Here is a 22,520-nt window from a genome sequence, read left to right as displayed (position 1 = left end):
TAACATTATACCTATGTGTATACTGTTGGGTCACAAAACATCAAAACACATTTTTTGAGCTGTTGACAGTTGTATATGTGTCTCACACTGCTAAAAACACTATGGACACATATATTTCACTAAAAAGTGTAAATTGGTTGTTTTTGCGTTATTTCAAGCAAATTCGTACTTCTGGTTTAAAGCCAATTTTTGAAACTACGTCACGGCCATGAGATCTTAACGTGTATTCCAGCGTGTAGACTGGACGTCTGTACCTGGGAGTTCTTTATTACGTCTCTGAGTGTGTTGCATTCATTCATGAGTATGACTTGGTTCAAACCAATCAGCGTGCTCTATTACGTATGTGCTGCAACTTCATTAATATGCATGATAGCTTCCAAGACTGTTTTTACCAGTTTCAGTGTTAAGACGCCAGAGAGACGCTGTGTTGTGTTGCCAAGCGGGAGAACATAAATTGTTTTGAGATACGAGTCGTCAGTGTTGCTTTTATAATGTGCTGCAGTGAAGGTTTTGTTTTCATTTTCCCTCTATGAGAGCGCAGCTGGACTCACGTGTGGATTACAGTGCCCGCGACGCGCCTTAGAAATACGTGTTTAAGGAACATTGTTTACCTGAGAGCTTTTTTTATCTGGAAATGGTGAAATCCAGATTTGCCGCTCGTCTCTTTTTAATAAAGACGCAGATCCAGTTTGTGTTGATTGTCCTGTCTCTACAGATTTGGTAAGTGAGCTACTAGTGGTCTTTGTTTATTCAGAGGCAAAAAACTCACACATGCAAATCAAATCTCCCTTATGGCCCTCAAACGATTACTCTGTGCAACAAACTGAACGTTATTTACAAGTTCATTACCTGTTATTCACAGCTTATGCAGGTTCTGTTCACTAAAGTAGGTGTCATGCGTGCATGCCCGCGTTCTCGGTAGTAAACACAGAGTCAACAAACAGCTGGCGTGTGATTTTGCGGCTGCAAATACATCATTACGTGAAGATAGAAATGAAATTTTTGGGTGAATTATACCTTATGAATTTAGTATGTGACACTTTTAACACTATTCGATGGTGTCAATGTTGCTGTGAAGACTTTTGCAACTGCCTTGCTTTTCTCCTGACCTTGAAAATATAACTGGCTGAATTGTAAAAAAGCTGAATTAAGATTGTGTGGATGGTCGAATCAAGATCGTGATCTTTTTTCAATTAATCATGCAGCTCTAGCGTGAAGTATGATTTACATGTATGTTTTTTTTCTCAGAGTGGCACACAGCAGTGAAAGTGATACCAAAAGCGATCATATCGCATTTTACAGTTTCGACAACAACAGGCATTTAAATGCTTTTTTTTTTTCTTTCAAAGGCAACACAAAGTGCTGTGCATGAAAGTAAATGTTAACTGGGTCAGTATAACTTCTCTAGTCTATATGACCTTAATATCATGCAAGAAGCATTCTGATACAAATGTTTCATTTTACAAGTGAAAAAAATTATCTAATATTGTTGTCAAGGATAAATAACAAGCATATGTCAAAGACATAATAATACAACTTCAGAATTATGAAAAGTTGTATTCTGATGTTGTAACTTTACTGCGAGTTAACAAACAGGACAAATTTAAAGTCTTTTCAGTCCATTCCAAGTCTATACAAAATTTAGCATTTTATCCAACCGTAGTCCTTCACATAGGCCTAATATTATTATTATTGTTGTTGTTTTACCATATGTTTGAGAATAACAATAATAATAATAGGCTACTCATATTAATATTAATTTTACATCTACAAAATCGTGATATTGATTTTAAGCAACAACAAATAAATTGTGATTGTCATTTTAGCCAGAATTATACGGCCCTATGTTTACTGTTACAAAATATTTCAAATGTTTCCCAAAATAAAATATATTGTATTGATAGGTGGAAAAGTTTTAGTTTTTTACTCATACATTTAAAAAGAATATATTTTAGAGCAGTAACCACAATAGCGTTAAACTGTGATGTTTTTTTCTAAGGTTATCGTAACATCATAACCTTATACCAGCTCATGCCTATAGCTGAAACTATGGTCCTTGGTCATAAAATGTCAATGCTACCAGCACTTTAAAAGTAAAAAAAAAAGCATAAATGATGGCACATTTACATCATCTGTAAAAAAAATAATCAGCCTCAATATCAGAAATAATTCTGCATCTGACTGTAATTGCAATACGCTGCCAAAGAGAAGTGAATACAGGAAAGACAGAGATAGAAGCATTTTTGTGCTCGCTTTTCAAGTGTTTGTGTCAATAGTGATTATTATTAAGATCTTTTTTGAGAACAATTTTTATGTTCTCATTCATGTTCTTTTCATATTAAATTGACACTGAAGCATGATGTAAGCAATTTTCTTCTGAAGGACATATTAACATTATTTATTAATAACATAAATAATTAAAACTTAATCTAGAATGAATGGTGGAAGATTATGAAGGTAATCATAAACTTTTAGTAAATTGCTTTTCAAATGTACAAATTGTGAATAGATCAATAAATATATTCATAAATTAATAATTGCAATTACGATTAATGAACAATTATTTTATTTATTTATTTAATGTTTTTTCCCTCATAGTTCACTAACAGGTTTTGTACAGTAAATATGCTCACAAATTACAAGTGAAAGATTTTTAAATGAAGGGTGTATTACTTGATTTTAAAATAATTGAAGGAAACACACGCTCATCTATTATCTATGATTATTGAACATCATTGCTGAACAATGGAATTTAAAACATTGCCTAAAACGCGACGCTTACTGTCGTCACTGTTACCTAACTGACCAATCACAAAGCTTACGATACGTGTTGTTGTGACGTGTAGATACATTTTTTTTGAGAGGTGTGCGGTTATGCGAAGGCTGTGCCGGACCGTATGATGGCAGAAGTATAATATTGGAATAATATAATAAGTTTAAATAGTAATATAATAAATATGTATTAGCCTTAAAGCGGGGTCACGTGACTCCACACACGGTAGGGAAAGTTATTGAAAAAAATTGACCTGGAAGCATTAAATCGAATTTTAATAGAAGTTCTGAATGTTGATTTCGATTATTTTTCGATTAATTGCTCGGGCCTATTTCCAACTCAGTCTTCTGTATGAGCCAGTAATTTCACCCAAAACCAGTTGATATAATAACTGTTTAATGTTCGTAGCATATTCTTTTTTACATGAACATTTTTAGTACTTTGTGTCAGTCCATAAGTCTGGCTAATGATGGAAATAGCTCTACAAACTCAGAGGGCTAGCATTTGGAATAGTGATGGACATTAGTAACTGTGACGCAGCGGAGCTGAATATATTCTCAACAGAAAAATTACAAGGTGTGCCAATCTAGAATGATTCACTACAGCTGTGAACCAGGTGTCCTTATGTCTCTCATTAAATCGCTCTGTCGGTTAGTCAGTCATGCACGTAAGCAGATAAACATCGTTCGAGACGGTAGTTTGCAGCCTCTTGGCCATTGGCTCAAAGATGCTGTTGCCATGGAAACTGACGTGCTAGTTGTTGCTGGGCTTCAGAGGGGAGCCGGTGCTGGAAGCGATTCCTCTCATGAGTTTTGGCTGGAGTGTGCTTGACTGCTCTGACACTGCGCTTATTAAAACACCCTGCTTGCATCAGATGGAGTGGGATATTTCTGTCTTTTATATACATCATATTCATAACTATCAGACATGCTATTTCAAGCTCCTGGAAACATTCCTTCATATTAACATGATAGCATCAGGATTTGCTGCAGGTTGTTGACTGTACATCCATGTGAATCTCTCATTCTAATACATATCAAAAGTGCTACATTGGATTGAGATCTGGTCACTGTGGAGGACATTTGAGTATAACTCGTAAAAAGAAAAAACCCCATGTGAAAGTTATCCTGAGTTTCCTTTTCTTATCTGACAGGAGTAGCATTGGTGTGTTTTGCTGGTGCGGTTGCTGTAACATGTCTGCTTCAAGGTTTGCCATTTCATGTGTTCAGAGAGGCTCTTTTGAACATAGTGATTATTTGTGTTACTTTCAATTTTTTCTGTTAGCATGAACCAGTCCAGCCATTCTCCTCTTTCATCAACAAGCCATTTCTTTCCCACAAAACTGGCTATCAAGGCATATTTTCTCTTTTCGGCTCATTGTCTGTGAACTCTAATAATGTCATTTATGTCCAGTAAATCAAATTGTGCATACATATATTTTTTTTAATTTATATTAAAATTGTGGTTTAACTGGTGTAATAATACAAACAAACCTTTGAAAGTGTTACATCACTTTTGTTACTTTTTAATGGTCGAGGGGGAATAAAAAGGAAAACATTAAGCCAGTTGTAATTATTGTCGCCATTTATAATAAATGAGGAACAACAACACAAGAACGTGCTATTTAAGTGAACTTGTTTATTATAAACAAGCTGTGGATATTTAAATACTTGAAAAAATAAAGTTTCACACAAAAGAAGGTTTAAGAAATAAGAACGATTTCACACAAAACAAAACATTAACCAAGTTTAACAGACATGAGGACAAAGGGAACGGGACTGTGCCAAAGAAAAGAATAAAACATAAATCAACCAACTAACCCATTAAACTCTTCCCCTAGTACTACAAAATAAAACAAAAAGTAAACATTTAATGTCCGAGATGTCATATTTTACTCTCTCCTTCCAAAGCAAAACTTATAAGTGTAACTTATTGTATTATTAAAAAAATGCTGGTGTGCGCCATGTACATTACATGACAGCTTACCTATTCGCTCTTCTCCGTCTAATAATTAGGCGTGGGCCGGTATAAGATTCTAACGGCATGAAAACCTTGGATAAAAATATGAATGTAATATACATGGCAAACAAAGCACACCAACAAAAGTTAAACAAACAATGGTGGATCAAAGCAAAAGGGAAAGAAACACAGAAAACAAATGTGAAACACAGCTTAAGTTCGCATAAAATGCTGGCTATCCCAAACTGATGTGGCGTTTTCCTAATATAGTGTCCCACCGTTTTGCAGCACAACGATTGGGGCTTTTCTCAATTGCATCATCACACATCAGTCTGTGTTCCAAATGATTGAAATGCAACACAGCCAACCTGCCTATCCTATAAACGCAAGACGAAACCAGCAAAAGTGAAACAACAGTCCCCACACTGTATAACGTCATATACACGTAACAGAAAGCATTGAGTTTTAATTTGTTAACTGAAAGAAAGTTTTATACTGCAAGTGAATAACTTGGTCAGCTCTTTCGAGACTGACTTGAAATATGCGGTGGTCAGAATGATTGTAAATAAGCTGAATGAGGAGGCCGTTGAGTCATTCTGGACTCTGATTTTCTATCTGTGTTCTATCATAATAATGGAAGGGCCGTTAGTGTTTTGACTGCAGCTCCTGGTCGTCTCCTGTACACTTCCTCTCTCTCCTCTCTCTCTTTCTCTTTCTTTCTCTGAGACACACAAGAGGAACTGTTCTGACCACATCTGCTGTAATGCACAAACCCAGATGCAAACAGCAGTTTAAACACATACTTTTTCTTACAGTTGTCTTATCAACCTTCTTTACAATTTAAAACATCTTTGGAGATCTTTACTGCTGAGGTAATATCTGCAGGACACCGGCCCTCCAGGAAAAAGTTTGGTGATCCCTGGTATAGCAGAACGTTTTGGCAGTTTTAAAACCTTGACTTTTCCAAATCGCGGTATACCTAGAAAACGGTTATTGTCCCATGCCTAAACACTGGGCTGTTTATACATTCAGGTTCTGGGTCCTAAAAGGTGCATATTATTTTTATCTATACATTGCTAATGGTCTTTTCTTTTTCTGTCAGGTTTTGGTCCGTATGAGGCCACTGTCTTGCAGATGAGCCATCAGTGGGGGCTGTCGTGTCGCAGACCCAGATAGTGACTGGCGGCTGCGGCCCAGGCCCCTCACAGCATGCCCAACGCTGTTCGCGCAGGGAGTCTGAAAGACCCCGACATCGCAGACCTCTTTTTTAAAGAAGACCCTGAAAGACTTTTCTCAGACCTGAGGGAGATTGGCCATGGCAGCTTTGGTGCTGTTTACTTTGTGAGTATTTATACATCTTCCAAAAAAAAAAGACCTTTTAAAACTATAACATAATTTAGTTTGCGAGTAAACACCAAAATTATAGTCATTCTAGTACTGAATTAAAGCATGCATGTATGTTTTTACAGGCACGAGATGTGCGGACCTCAGAGGTGGTGGCCATTAAGAAAATGTCCTATAGTGGAAAACAGTCCAATGAGGTGAAAATCATGTTCTCGATTCAAATCAAATGCTGAAATGAATACAGAAAGTAATCAAAAAAAAAAAAAACTAGGGCTGCTCGGTTATGGGGAAAATCATTATCACAATTATTTTGGTCATAATTGTAATCATGATTATTCAAAATGATATACAGCTAAAGTCAAAATTGTTCGCCCTCCTGTGAATCTTTTTTTATAAATTTCCCAAATGATGTCTTACAGAGCAAGGAATTGTTTGCAGTATTTCCTATAATCTTCTGGAGATAGTCTTTTTTTTTTTTTATTCCGGCTAGAATAAAAGCAGGTTAAATATTTGTAAAAGTATTTTAAGGTAAATATTATTAGTCCCCCTTAAGCAATGTATTTTTTTGATTGTCTGCAGAAGAAACTACTGTTATACAATAACTTGCCTAATTACCCTAACTTGCTTTTATTAACCTATTTATGCCTTTAAATTGCACTTTAAGCTAAATACTAGTATCTTGAAAAATATCCAGTAAAAGATTATGTACTGTCATCATGGCAAAGATAAGATAAATCAGAAATAAAAAATGAGTTATTAAAACTATTATGTTTAGAAATGTGTTGAAAATTTTTTTCTCTCCATTAAAAACAGAAATTTGGGGAATAAGGGCCACTAATAATTCAAGAAGGCTAATAATTCTGACTTCAACTGTATATATACAGTTATTTTCCTCCAAGTAAATATGGAAAGGGAAACAAATACAATAGAATAAAAATATGAAACAAACTGTGCTTTAAGCATCTTTACTGTAAGAAAAAAACGTTAATTATAGCTACATAAGTCCTTCACTCAAGAGCAGTTAGTGATTTTGTCCTTTTGTTGTTTCATTAATAATGGTAAAAACAGTCAGCAGCAGGAATCTTGAACACTGTCCCTTTAAGAGCAGCACCGTTCTGATTTATGGTTTCACTTTCACATGTCTTTTCTCTACTCGTTTATTTATTACATAAATGGTTAATATGAATAATCACTAAACACCGCATTTAGACACACATTTGCATGTATTTGACCATTAAAGTGCTCACATTAAGATGACTTTAGATGGGTGTGCTCTGCTCGTCTCTGATGTTGAGCTCACACACAACAGCATGCGATCTCTTTCGTGCTTTTTCTTTCGCGCTTAAATGAATGATGCGGATCCCATGCTGCAAATGGTACATACTTTTTGTCATTTTCACATGAAACTAAGCTTTGCAGAGCAACAAATGTTTACAACTGGAAAGGGGGCGTTATATGATGTAATAATCGTTTTATCTCGATTGTTTTTTTTAATAATCGTTTGAATACCAAAAATTTAAATTGCAACTGAATTTCGATTAATTGCACAGCCCTAAATGAAACCAAATTACTCTATTTTAAACTGATGAAATGAAACAGAAATAATTAATTAAAAAATCAGTTCAGTAAATGATACTGAAAAGTACTGCGTCTTATAGTTGACCGTTTTTTTTACAGTGAGGGAAAATAAAGGCTCTGCTCTTTATCTGAACACTATTATCTGAACACTATATCATGTCTTAGAATCAATTGTTCCAAATGAAGGTAAAACATTCAGATTCCTCATGCTGCCCTGAAGGGATTTGCCTTACCATTTTCTTTCAAATTTAATCCATTCTCTCTTGGTTTTTCCAGAAATGGCAGGATATAATAAAAGAGGTGAAATTCCTTCAGAGGATAAAGCACCCAAACAGCATAGAGTATAAAGGATGCTACCTGCGAGAGCACACAGCATGGGTAAGAAACTCAGCCCTGATTATGTATTAGTTCTTATGCCAACAGTCTATATCCATGGATTTTTGGAATATGAACAGTATTTTGCACTGTCTGGAGCCAGCACCTAAGCTTTTGACTCATGATAGCACACGTGCTGCTGACGATGTGACAATAAAAGTGATTTGAACCTGTCTCTGATTCTCTAGCTGGTTATGGAGTACTGTCTGGGGTCCACCTCAGATCTCCTCGAGGGTAAGCTTGGATATTTTGATGCTTGTGTTGATATGCTACAAAGATATGGACTGTGTTTATACTGTCTCTTGCTACAAAAAAAGAAGAATGTATTTCTGGAAGTGTTTGTTTATCTCCAGTGAGACTCTCCTCTTTAAAACAGATTTTTTTTTACTTGCAGTACACAAAAAACCTTTACAGGAGATTGAGATTGCAGCGATTACTCATGGTGCTTTGCAGGGTTTGGCGTACCTCCACTCCCACAACATGATTCACAGGTGAGTGAATCAGAAGAGAAGTGCCTTAGAATCTGGCCATGTATTGCTGAACTGAATCAGTATAGACCTGACTCACTCCGATAAATAACCTTGCTGTGTTTTCGTGGAACTGCTTTGTGTTGTATTGAACTTGATGACACTGTTACATATTTCTGGTTTGACTATTTTGGTTTTTTACCTCTAAACAATGGCGGAAAGCTTTTCATTGGTGGAAAAACTGTCAATTTTGACTCACTCAGTATTAACTTCTTGTTTGTTGAACTGTTGTATAAAGTCAATATTGCATTTGCAACCTTATGCTGATTTTCAGAAGAAATAAAACTCTATTTAGTGTGATTTCACTTGTATTACTGGTTATATGTGTCATATAAATAGGAAAAACCCATAAAATAAACGTTTTTTTTTTTTGTTACAATAAAGTTAATGGTCCCTATCATACACCTGGTGCAAGACGTGTTTGCCGCAATGTGTTGCTATTTTCAGACCAGCACAACCCTAATTTTCCCGTTTTGCGTCACGTTGTTTAAATAGCAAATTCATGGCCATGGGTGGACTCATGGGTGTTCCAGTCTAGAAAAGAGTTGTGTTAAGGTGCATTGTCAGCGCTTTGCTATTTTAAGGGACTAAAATAGACTGAGCAATAGACCAGCTGAAAGTCTAAAGTCCGCGTTAGTTGTGCGCCTCACTTACACATTGCTTAATACACACAGGATATACAGCAATACGCAAATATCTTTACAAATGAAAAATACTTTACTTCATAAATATAAAAGCCACTGCCTCCATGCCTTCTTCATCTGAGGAGCTTTTTCAGTTTATTCACGACAACTTGCTTTTGTATAATGTTGTGGTTATTAATATTATTATTATTATTATTATTATTATTATTATTGTTGTTTTTTATATGCATATTTATATTTATTATATTAAAAACAAGCTTAGATTTGTCCACCTGTCCGGTTTTGGACCACATAGGACATAGGACATGTAATTGAATAAAAGTCAGTTTTTTGACCACACTTTGTTATTATTGCTCATATATTCGTTTGCTGGAAATCAGAACTGAATTTAGAAATCGCTATGAAAGAAATCTTTGCGCTTAACAAGCGAAATTAAATATGTAGGCTAATGGATGTCTTTAGTGGAGTGTGTACAACAGTGTTACCTTATGCACGAAAGAGAGAAAGAGAAAGTAAAGAGGCAGAATGGAAAAAAGCCCATACTCTATCCTTGCGCTGCAGATGGTCTGTTTAACTGTTTTATCACTATTGAAGCATTCAGATTTACACTTACAAAATCCACCATGTAAATAGCAAATGCGCCAAGGCGTAACACAACTGACTCTTAAGGGGAATGGGAGATGAGATTGGGTTATTCTCAGAACACATCCATGACTAATTAAGAGAATAAGCTTAACCCTGTTAGACCATGCAGAGCGTATTTTTTAATCCTTAAAATAGCAAAAGTGGATTTGAACGCTTTAGATAAGGGCAGTGTGTATTTCAGTTTTGTAAGTTTACTCACCCCCAACTTGTTTTTGTTTTCACAGGGATATCAAGGCTGGAAACATCCTGCTCACAGAGCCTGGACAGGTGAAGCTGGCAGATTTCGGTTCTGCTTCCATCGCCTCTCCTGCCAATTCATTCGTGGGGACTCCTTATTGGTGAGTTAAACTTTGTTTTTCAGTCATCTCTTGAGACTTTTAACGGATACAAATTTCATAGCATTTATCAGACTATATTAATATAAAGTCAGTGGGAAATCCAAATTTACAAAGATTATTTTGTGCACATTGTCATTCTTTAGGTGAACAAGTAATCTATGGTAATGAATCTATTTTGCTAATCTTCAATTAAGTAGTTAGTCTGACTATTTGCTTTTTTGTGGAGTGGCGATCCTTCCCTGTTGAGATCAGTTTGACAGGTTCATAATGTTGTTAACCACGCCCCTCTTACCGTTAGTTTGCTATGAGGGGATGATGCACAAAAAGAAAGCCTCGTCCTCTACTCAAAATTTCGTTTCAGTTTGAAGTACATCAACATATTGATATAAAAGTCTCAGCAACTTCTTTTTCACACAGACTTTAATCAATTATTCATAGACAAAAAAATTGTGCCAGGAAAGCCTAAATATTGGTGGAATTAATCATGTTTGAAAACCCTATTAGACCTGCCAAATGCTGAAATGAATTGTTAGTTTACTGATGATTGCTGTTTCGTCTATCACAGGATGGCCCCAGAGGTGATCTTAGCCATGGATGAGGGCCAATATGATGGAAAGGTTGACATCTGGTCTCTAGGAATAACCTCTATTGAATTAGGTGAGATTAAAAGATTTGATTAACATACACTTATATATTTTTAGTTTTTTCCAGTCTGTTTTTGACCATGTTTTCATCTCCAGCTGAACGAAAACCTCCGCTCTTCAACATGAATGCTATGAGTGCCTTATACCACATTGCGCAGAATGAGAGTCCATCTCTGCAGTCCAGTGAATGGTGAGTGATGGCTTTTTCTCATTCCTCCACTCAGAGCTGTAGTGTTTGAAATTCTCCTGCTCTCTTTGTTTTCACTCAGGACGGACTACTTCAGAAACTTTGTGGACTCCTGCTTGCAGAAGTTGCCCCAGGACAGACCACACTCTGAAGAACTGCTAAAAGTAAGTGAAAGAAAGTTCACTGTTCAGACAGGAGTTTGTGGGTTCAGCGAGTTCTTCTTGAAGATGATGCTTGGGGACGCTCTAAGAATTCATTTCTATTTAAAGGATTCTTTCCAGTGGTCTCTGCAATCTGATCCCTTTAGCTGTTTGGTTTTAATCTTAATGTTTTCTTGCATCTGTGGCACAAGGAGGTGCATAATGCTAAGCCTAACAATAAAACACTTTATTAGCTGGCTTGGTGGTAGTTCAGATTATTACTGTACTTTATCCACTTTCACTCATTTAGAAGATCCTAAGGTTGATGCTATACAGAGAGTTTTAAACACAATGGTGTCAATTTCATTTAAATTTCAAGTGTGAATCTGTGAGGGAAAACATGTTGTAAATAGAAGCCTCTGACCAATAAAACAATTAGTTCTCCAAAACTATAAAAAAACATTTTAATATTTTATCTTTTTAGATTTTATTATTAGTATTACTCTTTAATTATTCAAAATCTATACCGCTACAATGTCACAAACACATTTGTTGGAAACAATGCAAAACAAAACAGGTTATTCCTAATTCCTCAAAAATATTACATTCTTAAAAATAAAGTATTTTTTTCTAAATGATAAATATACATATATATTTTAAGGGTTTGGTTTATAGTGCATTTTTAAGGCTTTGTTGTGTTTATAAGATGCAAAGCAATGTGAGCTCATGCTTCCCTTTTAAAAAATCACTTTATTTTTTCATATATCTTACTGTGATTAAATACAGCTACACAGCTAATGTAAAAACAAATGTCATATTACGGAATTCCTTTTAAAGGCTCGCCCTCAAAAGACTCTGATTGGTCAGCTAACAAAATGTGCTGTGATTTGCGTATTTGCTCTGCTTCACTACGTCACGCCCCTGCAAGCACACGCTTTTGCACTGTGTAAACAGCCATATCAGTTTACCTGAATCAGACAGAAAATAAAGAGCACACAGTTAACCTCATGCCTGCTCTCTAAAATAAAACCTGACAAGTGTCTTTTTACATATATTCGGAATAAGCATGCATAATTAATATAAAATGTTCACATATCTTTTGCGTTTATTTGAGATGTAGAATGCAGGAAAAGCATCCACATAGAGAGACACTGAAAGCAGCCACATAGAGAGACACTGCACACGCTGCTGAACAATGTGGCTGTTTGCAGGGGTTTGACTGATAAATATAAATTTGTAGCTAAATTGTTTGCAATGCCAAACAGCATTTTCGGTTGTTTACATCCTTGTTTATGCCCTTGCTAAAACATACCGTTAAAGCTAGAAACTGTGCCTGTAGTTGATCAATTTTAACAATTAAAAATACTTACAGGTTGTGGCTCACAATCCACAGCTTCGTCGGTTGGAGGAGTTTTTAGCTGAATCCAGCACTGAACTGGGAGAGATTCTGCAAGTTCTCCTTTATCAAATGCTAGCGCTATAACTTTTTTTTTATAATTCTCTGGAACAAAATTAAAAATAAACTGTAAGCACTTCTCTCTTTGTGTCATGTCTTCTGGTAGCCCAAATACAGAAACAGAAGAAGCTCTGTGGAAATAGAAGTGTTTGGACAGCATTTTACCTTTCTCTGCTATAACATTTCAGCGCCGATGGGTGTGTGCGCATGGGGGAAAACGCGTAACTGAAAGCCTTTATGATCTCACTAGACTGGATGTTTTTTTTTTTTGTAGTCCCCAAATACGTTCGCTCTAGGCTTTGCTAAGCTTACTCTGTAAAGGCTAATGTCTCTCTTTGCATTTACCTTTGATCGTATTACATTCAGAGATGTTGTTTAAGTTCCCACATCTACATTACACATCAACTAAAGTTTAAAATATGATATTGTAGTGAATCAACTCTTTAAAGTATTATTTATTAATATTACTTTAATCATTTTTATTTTTAAATTACTTTCTTTAAGTATTAATTACACCGCTATTACTCCAGTCTTCACTATCACATGATCCTTTAGAAATGATTCTATGCTGATTTGGTGCTAAACAAATATTTCTTGTTTAAATGCAAGAAACCGTGATGTCTTTTAAGATTATTTGAGTTCAGATGTTAAAAAAGAACAGCATTTAATTGAGATATAAAATTGTTAAGATACAATGTAAGACCCTGTAAATATAAAGATGTAAAGGTATTTATTGACACTTCCTGTCACATTTAATTTAATGCAATCTAACTAAATAAAATGATTATGTTCTTAAGTAAAACAGAAATTAAACATATAAATGATTACTGTTTGGTGCATGCATTCATATAACTTGCTTATTCGAAACCATTTAATATTCTCTTTTAGTTTCTTTAAAGCATCTGATCCTTGTTTGTTGATCTCTTTTTGCCATGTGCAGCATGCATTTGTCCAGCGTGAGAGGCCAGAGTCTGTGCTTATTGACCTGATCCAGCGCACCAAAGATGCTGTGAGAGAGCTGGACAACCTGCAGTCCCGCAAGATGAAAAAGATCCTCTTCCAGGAGGCTCACAACGGCCCTGCGGTAGAGGTCCCAGACGATGAAGAGGTCAGTTATTGTAGTTGTACTGTATGTCTCCGTTTCCTTTGACCCTTGGTGCTCTGCCAAATTTCTTCCTGCAGCAGCAGGAAGTTGTGTTTCGTCCTGTCTATAGAAACACATTGCCTCAACTAATTCAGGATATTTTTACTGAAAAAAATGTTTCATTCATTCAATCTGTTGCAGGAAGTAGAGCACAGTGTTGGGCGTACGGGCACAGTGAACAGTGTAGGCAGTAACCAGTCCATCCCTAGCATGTCGATCAGCGCAAGCTCACAGAGCAGCTCGGTCAACAGCCTGCCTGATGCTACAGATGCCACTGACGACAACAAGAGTGAGGTGGACCTGATGGAGAAAGACCAGACCATCATACCCAACAGCTCCATAATTCACGTTAAACCGGTTTGTATTAACATTTAACTGCAGGTATTATATCACTCGCCATTTCTTTAGCGCATGAGATAAATGTTGACAAGTCTCAGACAACATTGTCAAATAGACTGCAAAAATGTCATTCACTGACGTACTGGTGGTTATTAGGGAGAGAACTGAAAAAAACTTATTCAATCCATTTCTAATCTGATTGGCTATTGTCTTATCCCATTCATAGCAAAAGAATCAGCTAAGCACATGTATACTGTTTTATTTCCTATTCTTAACTCCTGTACCTAAATCTTTACAGATTTGCCACCTATTTAGCATGCTTGTACAACCTTTCACGTTATTATTTAAAGGTGTTGTATGTAAGTTTGACACCCAATGGTTGAACTCGGTATTGCATTCCTGGATCATAACAAATGCAAGTGCAAGTTGCCAGATTGATGACCAAAGTGAGCAAGTCTGACGATCAAGCCTATAAAAGCTGATTTAAATCATGTTTTATATCAAAGCAACAGCACGCGATAGAAGGAATATTCTCCATATTAAAAGGAGTTTTGTTTCAACCAACACCTCGAAGTGATTATATTAGAAACGGCATTTATTTCTTGCAGGAGCACAACAGAAAACTGACATTGAGCACCTTAGGTACACCTCATGTGCTTTATTTAGCATTAAATGCTAATGTGAGTTTTAATGCCATTTTACATTACATTTATTGCCATACTAGTGTAAGCAGTAGCAGATAAAAATGAAATAAACCATTTGAAATTGAACTTCATAACTGTGATTTTAAACCAACACATAGTGATACAGCATGTACATTTAATAATGTTAAATAGGATTAATATGTATTAATTAGATTATAAACCTTACCATTTCATGAGTGAGTGCATTTTCTGTGCATCTGAATAGCTGTATTTACATTTCTGTCGTGTTTCGTCTGGTGCAAACAGCCAAATTGTTTATCACTGCAAATCTCATCACATAGTTTGTTGTTGGGAGTTGGGACACAGGGTTACAACCTAACTTGCTTACCTAATGTTTACTTTTGTAATATTTAAATTATTTGATAATTAATAACCTTATGTGGAACTCTAAAACTGTCTCATTTCGGAGTCTGCTACTGTCCACCGGAGGTTGCATTTTGGTCACAGACACATGCCTTGAGAGCCTTCCTGACTGAATGAAATATGCTGTTTTCCACCAAGGCAACCCAAGGTGCTGAAATATAATTGGCTAAACTGGCATTGGGCAGGTTAAATGACCCAAACAAAAACAAACGTTTCGGCACGTAACTCACATTTTCAAAATATCTAACTTTAGCATAGTTTTTCACTTGGCATGTTTCTTAAATATCTGTAAACTAGAGCTGCACAATTAATTGTAAAAAGATTGCGACCTCAATTCGACCCCCTAAACCAGTGGTTCTCAAAACTGTGGTAGTGGTACGCGGGCTTCCTCCTAGTGGTACTTTGCAAAACTGCTAATAGTTCAATAAAAATGGTACTAAAATGCCTGAAGTAAAAATACAGGGCTTCAAGACTTTTCAGAGACCAATTTTTCTATTGTATTTGAAATAAAAAGCACATGCATGGCCTGTTTGTTCTGTTTTTTATGACATTCATATGCTGTCTGTAGGAGGAAGAGAGCTATCAAGAAGAAACCGAAGTTCAGAAACAGCCCACAGAGCCCCAGTCTCCCCCAGCACACACTCCACGGCGTCAGTACCGCAATCGAGAGCACTTTGCCACCATCCGCACAGCTTCCCTGGTGAGAGCCATATTACCAGCCAAAAACAGTCACGGAGTCTCTTTGATCAATTTAAGTTTAATAGTTTAGTGCTTCTTTAACACTTGAAGGTCAAAAGCTGGTTTCTGTTCTGTTGGTCAATCACTTGTCTTTGCGTGTTGTAGGTGACGCGTCAGATTCAAGAACACGAGCAGGACTCCGAGGTGCGCGAGCAGATGTCTGGCTACAAACGTATGCGCAGGCAGCACCAGAAACACCTTCTGGCCCTGGAGAATAAGCTGAAGGGCGAGATGGACGAGCATAGACTTAAGCTGGATAAAGAACTGGAGAACCAGAGGAACAGCTTTGCTGCTGAGATGGACAAACTCATCAAAAAGCACCAGGGCACCATGGAGAAAGATGTACTGTGACTTAAACAAACAAAAAAAATAAATCAATAAAAAATGTAGCAAAACATTTTATCTAAATATTTTTTCTGTCTAGGCCAAGACTTTTGCGAACGACGAGAAGAAATTCTTGCAGCACATTCAGAGCCAGCAGAAGAAGGAGCTCAACAGCTTCCTGGAGTCTCAGAAACGAGAGTACAAACTGCGCAAGGAACAGCTCAAAGAGGTCAGGGAGCCACTTAAGACAGCCTCATTCTTTCATCCTTCATAAATTCCATTGCTCATTCCCATTTATTATAAATTTCATTGCAGGAACTGAATGAGAACCAGTCCACACCAAAGAAGGAGAAGCAGGAGTGGCTGTCCAAGCAGAAGGAGAACATCCAGCACTTTCAGGCAGAGGAGGAAGCCAATCTCCTGCGCCGACAGCGTCAGTATCTGGAGCTCGAGTGCCGCAGGTTCAAGCGCCGCATTCTTATTGCACGTCACAATGTGGAGCAAGATCTCATGAGAGAGGTTAGCTGACGGCATGTATAGAAAAGTAAAAATGTGATTGATAGCTGTCCAGTTTTTTTTAGCTTTCTTTTTTTTATCGTTCTCAGGAGTTGAACAAACGCCAGACACAGAAAGATCTGGAACATGCCATGCTACTCCGACACCACGAATCCATGCAGGAGCTGGAGTTCAGGCACCTGGGCACCATCCAGAAAATGCGTGCGGAGCAGATTCGCCTGCAGCATCAGACTGAGCTCACCAACCAGCTGGAGTACAACAAGCGCAGAGAGAGGGAGCTCAGGCGCAAACATGTCATGGAGGTCCGACAGCAGCCCAAGAGCCTCAAGGTAACCTCACTCCAGTTTTAAGGTCAAGGTTAGGAAATTCTAAAACAGATGTATGTGAGATTGGCGGTTAAAGACATTGTTACTAATTTTCTAACTAGTGCTGTGGGATTTGGGGAAAATATAAATTTTTTTTTTTTTTGGGACCGATATTGTGATTTTGATTCAATTTGTGATTTCATTTTGTAGTTAAGCTTCAGCTCAATAATCTGTATCATAATTTCTTACTGCTAAAATGTTAAAAAAGGAACTGAAAAGAAATTAATTTACTGCAACGTTGATTTAAATTATTTTTTAAATATTCAGAAATTAAACAGATTTTTTTCTCTAGAGCAAACAATAAGCACAAATAAAGTGATCTTAAGTTCAACTCAAATTAGGGAGATGGTAACAATAATAATAATAATAAAAATACAGAATAGTCAGCAAACAAACATGGCTAATAAGAGCCTTTCTGTAGCTTATATTTAGCTTATATATGCTTATTATATATAGCTTATATATGCAAAATGGCAAAAATATGTGTGAGATGGAAGTGTATATTATCCAGCATTTTGATGGTGTTTTTAACTCTCTCTTTGGTCACTGCATTTAGAGGCACCATGTCTTTAGTGAGGTTGCGAGTTATGTTAGTTATCTCCTGGTGCTTTCGTGATGTTTTTTCATATGGTGTAACAGCCGCAAACAATTGAAATTGTACTTTGCTGTTGCTTGGTACTAGATTGAGTGTCACTGGTAATACTTTACTTGACGTTTTAGCAAGACACTCCTCATATAGCTGCCTGTGGTGCTTTTTTAGGTGCTGGTTGGTGTATTGCCTCGTACTGACAATAATTCTGCGACAGCTCTTACAAATTATCTGGTTTTGTTTGGTGTCTGTGACTTTGAAACCAAGATATTCCCATATTACTAACATGCTGTTTTTTATTTATTAATTGTCAATTAATGCTTCTGAAGCGGCAGATGCCATCGTCCCACTCGTCTGTGCTTTCCTGTTTGTTTGTTTTGTTGTGGGCATTTCGCATAGTTTGGTTGCACAATTCTGATTGGGCAGAACGAAAGTGTGCTCACTCAAATGGCTAGTAAGACTGTCAGACAGAGACAGCAGTCAGCAACTGCTATGGGTGGGGGAAATTAAATAATATATTGCATATCACAGCCTCTTGCGATTAATTAATTGCAACGTGATTCGATCGATTAATTGCTCAGTCCTAGTTGTTTAAAAATCAATTAATTCTTGAAATATTTCCTCCATTTTGTATCTTGTCCCCACTTGCTAGTTGTCCAAGAGCCAACTATAGTAGTCAACATTTGAACCGGATCAAAAAAGGTTTATGAAAAATGATTAAAGCTATTGAACAACACCCATGCTCCTCTTTTTTTGATCCACTTCAAGTATTGACTACTGTAGTTGATTAGTCAGCCTGACGGGTTTTATTTTTTTCACCCTGTTTTTGACTAGTCCACTATTTATAAACCAACAATTTGATTAGTGAGGTCAAAAAGATTTGATTCTCCTTGTTTATTTTACAAATGTGCCACTTTTTTAGTAGCTAGCTGTTCAGCAGCAGACTAGTTACGTTCGCTTGAGAAAGCCAATATATTGTTATCCTACTTAAACATAATCCATGTCCTGAAACACACCCCCTCTCCTGTTTTTATTTCTCATTCTAACAGAGGGAGCGATTCGTTTGTGAATGAATCTCCGTTATAAATGACTCGTTCTCCTAGCTGACATTAATACAAGTTTCTAGTAACGCAGCATCTTGTCATTTCATTTAACATTGTTTGCTGATTTTATTCAACCAAACTAGCATAAGCCTGCTATTAGTGTGAGTAGGTGCTACAGTACATTGCGTTATGATCAGTGCAGTAAGAGACTGTATTATCATCAATAACGTTTCTTGTTTGGCACAAAAGTTCATAACATACAAAAACGTAAGGAACGATGATACCAATGAAATGTTCTGCCTTTATACTTTGTTTTTTTTGTTTGCTCGTTAATACACCCGTACACAGCGCTAAAGTTCAGCATCTTTACATTGGCTTTGGTCTTGACTAGTGCGGTTGAATGACATTTGTCCTGGGAGCCCTGTACAAATGTGGCGGCACTGTTTACGCATGCTCAGGGTTCGAATGTGATATTTAGTGTATATATCTATAATCAGAACATCGTAGGGACCTGGATATTTGCTCGTTTTACTCATGCTAGCTAGAGAAATGGGACTTCCTATATACTATGCATGGTAACAATGATTAGCTAAATGCTAATAACGACTAGCTACATACTATTAATGATTATCTTCGTGCATTAACATATGCTAGAAATGCCTACTAAGTATTAGGATCAAACATGCACATGAGGGTTGCCATTTAGTAACCCAGTTTAAGTTAGCAACTACTTAGCAACCTCCTAGCAATACCATAAACATTTTAGCAACTACCTAGCAACCACTGAGCACCTGCTGTGCTTTCTGCCAACTGCCATTCCCAGTCCTAGCGCAGTCATATTGGCTTTCTCAAGCCAACATCAAAGTTTATCCATGAACTTTAAGTTCTAGTTATGGTTAGATTATTTTTAGATTCCCTTTATTTATTGTGGGTAGTCCAATAACTAATCGGCAAGTTAATTATTGAGGTAGACTACTATTAGATATATTTTACATGCTTATTTTATTGTATTTATAGCTTGTTTGCTAGTTTGGTTTCATTCATAAGTGTATCCTATGTTAACATTCAGAAGAATCTTATATTGGGATTGGTTGACTCTAAAACCAACTATAAAAGGCTTTCATTTGATTTATTATTTGTTCCGACAACACACTGACTAATTGTTTTAATTAAATCTTGTCATGCACTACCCTAACATTTTATTAATTTCCTCAAAACTTGACCTTTTGCCTCTCTGACAGTCCAAAGAGCTCCAGATCAAGAAACAGTTCCAGGATGCATGTAAAATCCAGACCCGGCAGTACAAAGCCCTGCGGAACCACCTGCTGGAGAGCACGCCGAAACCCGAACACAAGACCATGCTGAAGAGACTGAAGGAGGAGCAGACCCGGAAACTAGCCATCTTAGCCGAGCAGTATGACCACACCATCAACAACATGCTCTCCACACAGGCTGTGAGTATGAGACACAAGACAATACGCTAAACTGGTTTCTCCGTCAGTGCCCAATAAAATAATATGGATTTTCTTTCTGTTTCTCAGCTGCGTCTGGACGAGGCTCAGGAGGCGGAGTGTCAGGTGCTGAGGATGCAGCTGCAGCAGGAGTTGGAGCTGTTGAATGCCTACCAGAGTAAGATCAAGATGCAGACGGACGCACAGCAGGAGCGAGAGAGGAAAGAGCTGGAGCAGAGAGTGTCCCTGAGGAGGGCCCTGCTGGAGACCAAGGTCCTTCAGAGTCACTTAAACACACCACCACTTTCATGTTTTTTTTTTCCTTTTTTTCTACGAATGTTTAATAGGGCTATTCTGGTCTAATATCACCAACATAGTGCATGAAAAAAGACAAAAATGCTGCTTAAGCTAAAGCATTATATATATATATATATATATATATATATATATATATATATATATATATATATATATATATATATATATATATATATATATATATATTCTTGTGTGTTATTTTTATTTAATATTTTCACTTCTGCAAAGTATAGCGAAAACTGTTAGGGTAAACATTTTAGCAGGGAAATTGTTTTAGTTTTGTATATAAAGGCTCGTACACACCGGAACACTTTTCGTTTGCATTTATCGCCAGCGTTTTTTAAGATGTTTTTCCGGATTCAAACCCAATCGATTTTTACTGGTGTTGAGCAGAAGAGTACGCAAAATCACTCCTTGACGTTAGATGGCACTACACAACTTTAAGCTTTTGACTCCAGCTTTTATCACAGAAGAAGAAGACAAAGTTGACATGTTTGTTGTTATAAATGGTTCAAGTAGCAGCTCCAGCTCTAGCGATGAAGAAATTTTTATTGTTGACCATAGCAATAAGCAGCTCCACGTTTATATCGCCTCTGGGCACCTCTTCGATGTGCACTTGCATTGACAGCTTTGTGCTTGAGCGCCTTCAAGTGCCATTTACTGTAACTTCAGCAGCTCCGTGCATGCGAACAAAAGTGCCAACCTGATTGGTGGAGAAGGTTTTGATGTGGCCCTCAAAACAAAAAAACAAGCATGAGGCGTTATATTAAAAATGACACTTTTACGCGTTGGTGTGCACTATCACATTGATGCCCTTTATTTAGTCACGAGGCGTTAAACGTCGATGGAAAATGCAAGTAAAAATTGTCTCAGTGTGCACGGGCCTTAAGAGTATTTGTAGAATTCAGATGCAAAAGCCCCTAAACGCCACTTTCACCAAAAATGAGCTAATGAGATTGAGCGAATGCTCTGATACGCCTGCTTTTATGAGGAGGTTTTATTTCGCTTCTGATTTAGTTTGATATCCGCTTCTAATATAAATTAGATGAGCCTGTCTGACTGTCAGTGAATGGCAAATGAAAACGTGCCTTACCTCAAAACTCTGTGCATTCTAAGGAAAAGAAAACCCACTGTACAGTCGGAAGTGTAGCATACATTTATAACGTTTTTTGCGCAGTGATGCTACTTTGCATGAGTCCGATTTACAATACAATAAACTGTACAATAAACGACAACTGTATTTCATGAAAGACTAGGTTAAGATACTGTTCTTTTATCCCACATAAATGCTATGAGGATAAATAAGAGATGAAAAAATGACCCAAGACCTTGAGTATGGTGAGGATGAATGAATAACAGCTTTTAAATGTGTCTGAGAGACGTCCCCTTTTTACCCACTAGACCTTGTGTTTTATATGCTAATGTAAGCTATTTTTTAAAAGATAAATATAATATATAAAACTATACATTATTTATATGACTTTATGTTACTTATACGTCTGATAAGCTTTTTATGTTGCTGGACAATACACAATGTTTTTACACTTCATTATTTGAATCTAGCAAGCTTATTACAATATTTGCAATGTTTTCATTGTTCTACTTACATTAAATCTAAATCCATAATATCATAAATGACAACAGATTAAGATTTAATTAATGTCCATTATAATGTTATTGATTAATGCACTTACTTGACAGATTTCATTCATTCATTACCTTCTGCTTAGTCTCTGATTTATCATGGGTAACTACAGCAGAACAAACCGCCACTTACTTGGGTGATTTATGTATTTTTAACTTTAGGTGGTCTGTGTAACGTGTTTTATGTTTGTTAAACACATTTCTAAAAGCATCTTTAGTGATTTTCAACTAATTACACTGTCTTGCCCCAATAGGTGGATTCAGAGGTTTTTGCAAAAAGTGCATTTACCTGGTTTTGACGCAAAAGAAAATTTACCTTTTTAAAAACCGAAGAATTGTCTAAAGTGAAATTTTTGGGAAAATTTTATTTAC

The 22,520-nt window shown here is 36.6% G+C and overlaps 2 protein-coding genes across 2 annotated transcripts in view; both read left to right on the top strand.

Moving 5' to 3' along the window:
- Window positions 1–22,520, top strand: part of tp53i13 (tumor protein p53 inducible protein 13) — a 732,349-nt gene that overhangs the window by 690,011 nt on the left and 19,818 nt on the right. The gene's annotated exons all lie outside the window — the stretch shown is intronic.
- taok1a (TAO kinase 1a) overlaps window positions 1–22,520 on the top strand; it is a 33,956-nt gene that overhangs the window by 9,948 nt on the left and 1,488 nt on the right. The window contains exons 2-19 of the mRNA XM_001343802.8: window positions 5,835–6,073; window positions 6,202–6,273; window positions 7,931–8,032; window positions 8,218–8,263; window positions 8,424–8,520; window positions 10,070–10,183; window positions 10,749–10,840; window positions 10,924–11,017; window positions 11,097–11,178; window positions 13,551–13,718; window positions 13,896–14,111; window positions 15,729–15,860; window positions 16,004–16,240; window positions 16,323–16,451; window positions 16,538–16,741; window positions 16,828–17,067; window positions 19,977–20,189; window positions 20,277–20,459. Of these exons, the coding sequence (XP_001343838.1) occupies window positions 5,942–6,073; window positions 6,202–6,273; window positions 7,931–8,032; window positions 8,218–8,263; window positions 8,424–8,520; window positions 10,070–10,183; window positions 10,749–10,840; window positions 10,924–11,017; window positions 11,097–11,178; window positions 13,551–13,718; window positions 13,896–14,111; window positions 15,729–15,860; window positions 16,004–16,240; window positions 16,323–16,451; window positions 16,538–16,741; window positions 16,828–17,067; window positions 19,977–20,189; window positions 20,277–20,459 (2,553 nt within the window). The 5' untranslated portion in view covers window positions 5,835–5,941. The remainder of the gene's footprint in view (window positions 1–5,834; window positions 6,074–6,201; window positions 6,274–7,930; window positions 8,033–8,217; window positions 8,264–8,423; window positions 8,521–10,069; window positions 10,184–10,748; window positions 10,841–10,923; window positions 11,018–11,096; window positions 11,179–13,550; window positions 13,719–13,895; window positions 14,112–15,728; window positions 15,861–16,003; window positions 16,241–16,322; window positions 16,452–16,537; window positions 16,742–16,827; window positions 17,068–19,976; window positions 20,190–20,276; window positions 20,460–22,520) is intronic.

Source organism: Danio rerio, chromosome 15 (genome assembly GCF_049306965.1).
Source record: "Danio rerio strain Tuebingen ecotype United States chromosome 15, GRCz12tu, whole genome shotgun sequence".
In the NCBI taxonomy this organism is placed as follows: Eukaryota; Metazoa; Chordata; class Actinopteri; order Cypriniformes; family Danionidae; genus Danio; species Danio rerio.
This window is presented reverse-complemented; position numbering and strand designations above follow the sequence as displayed.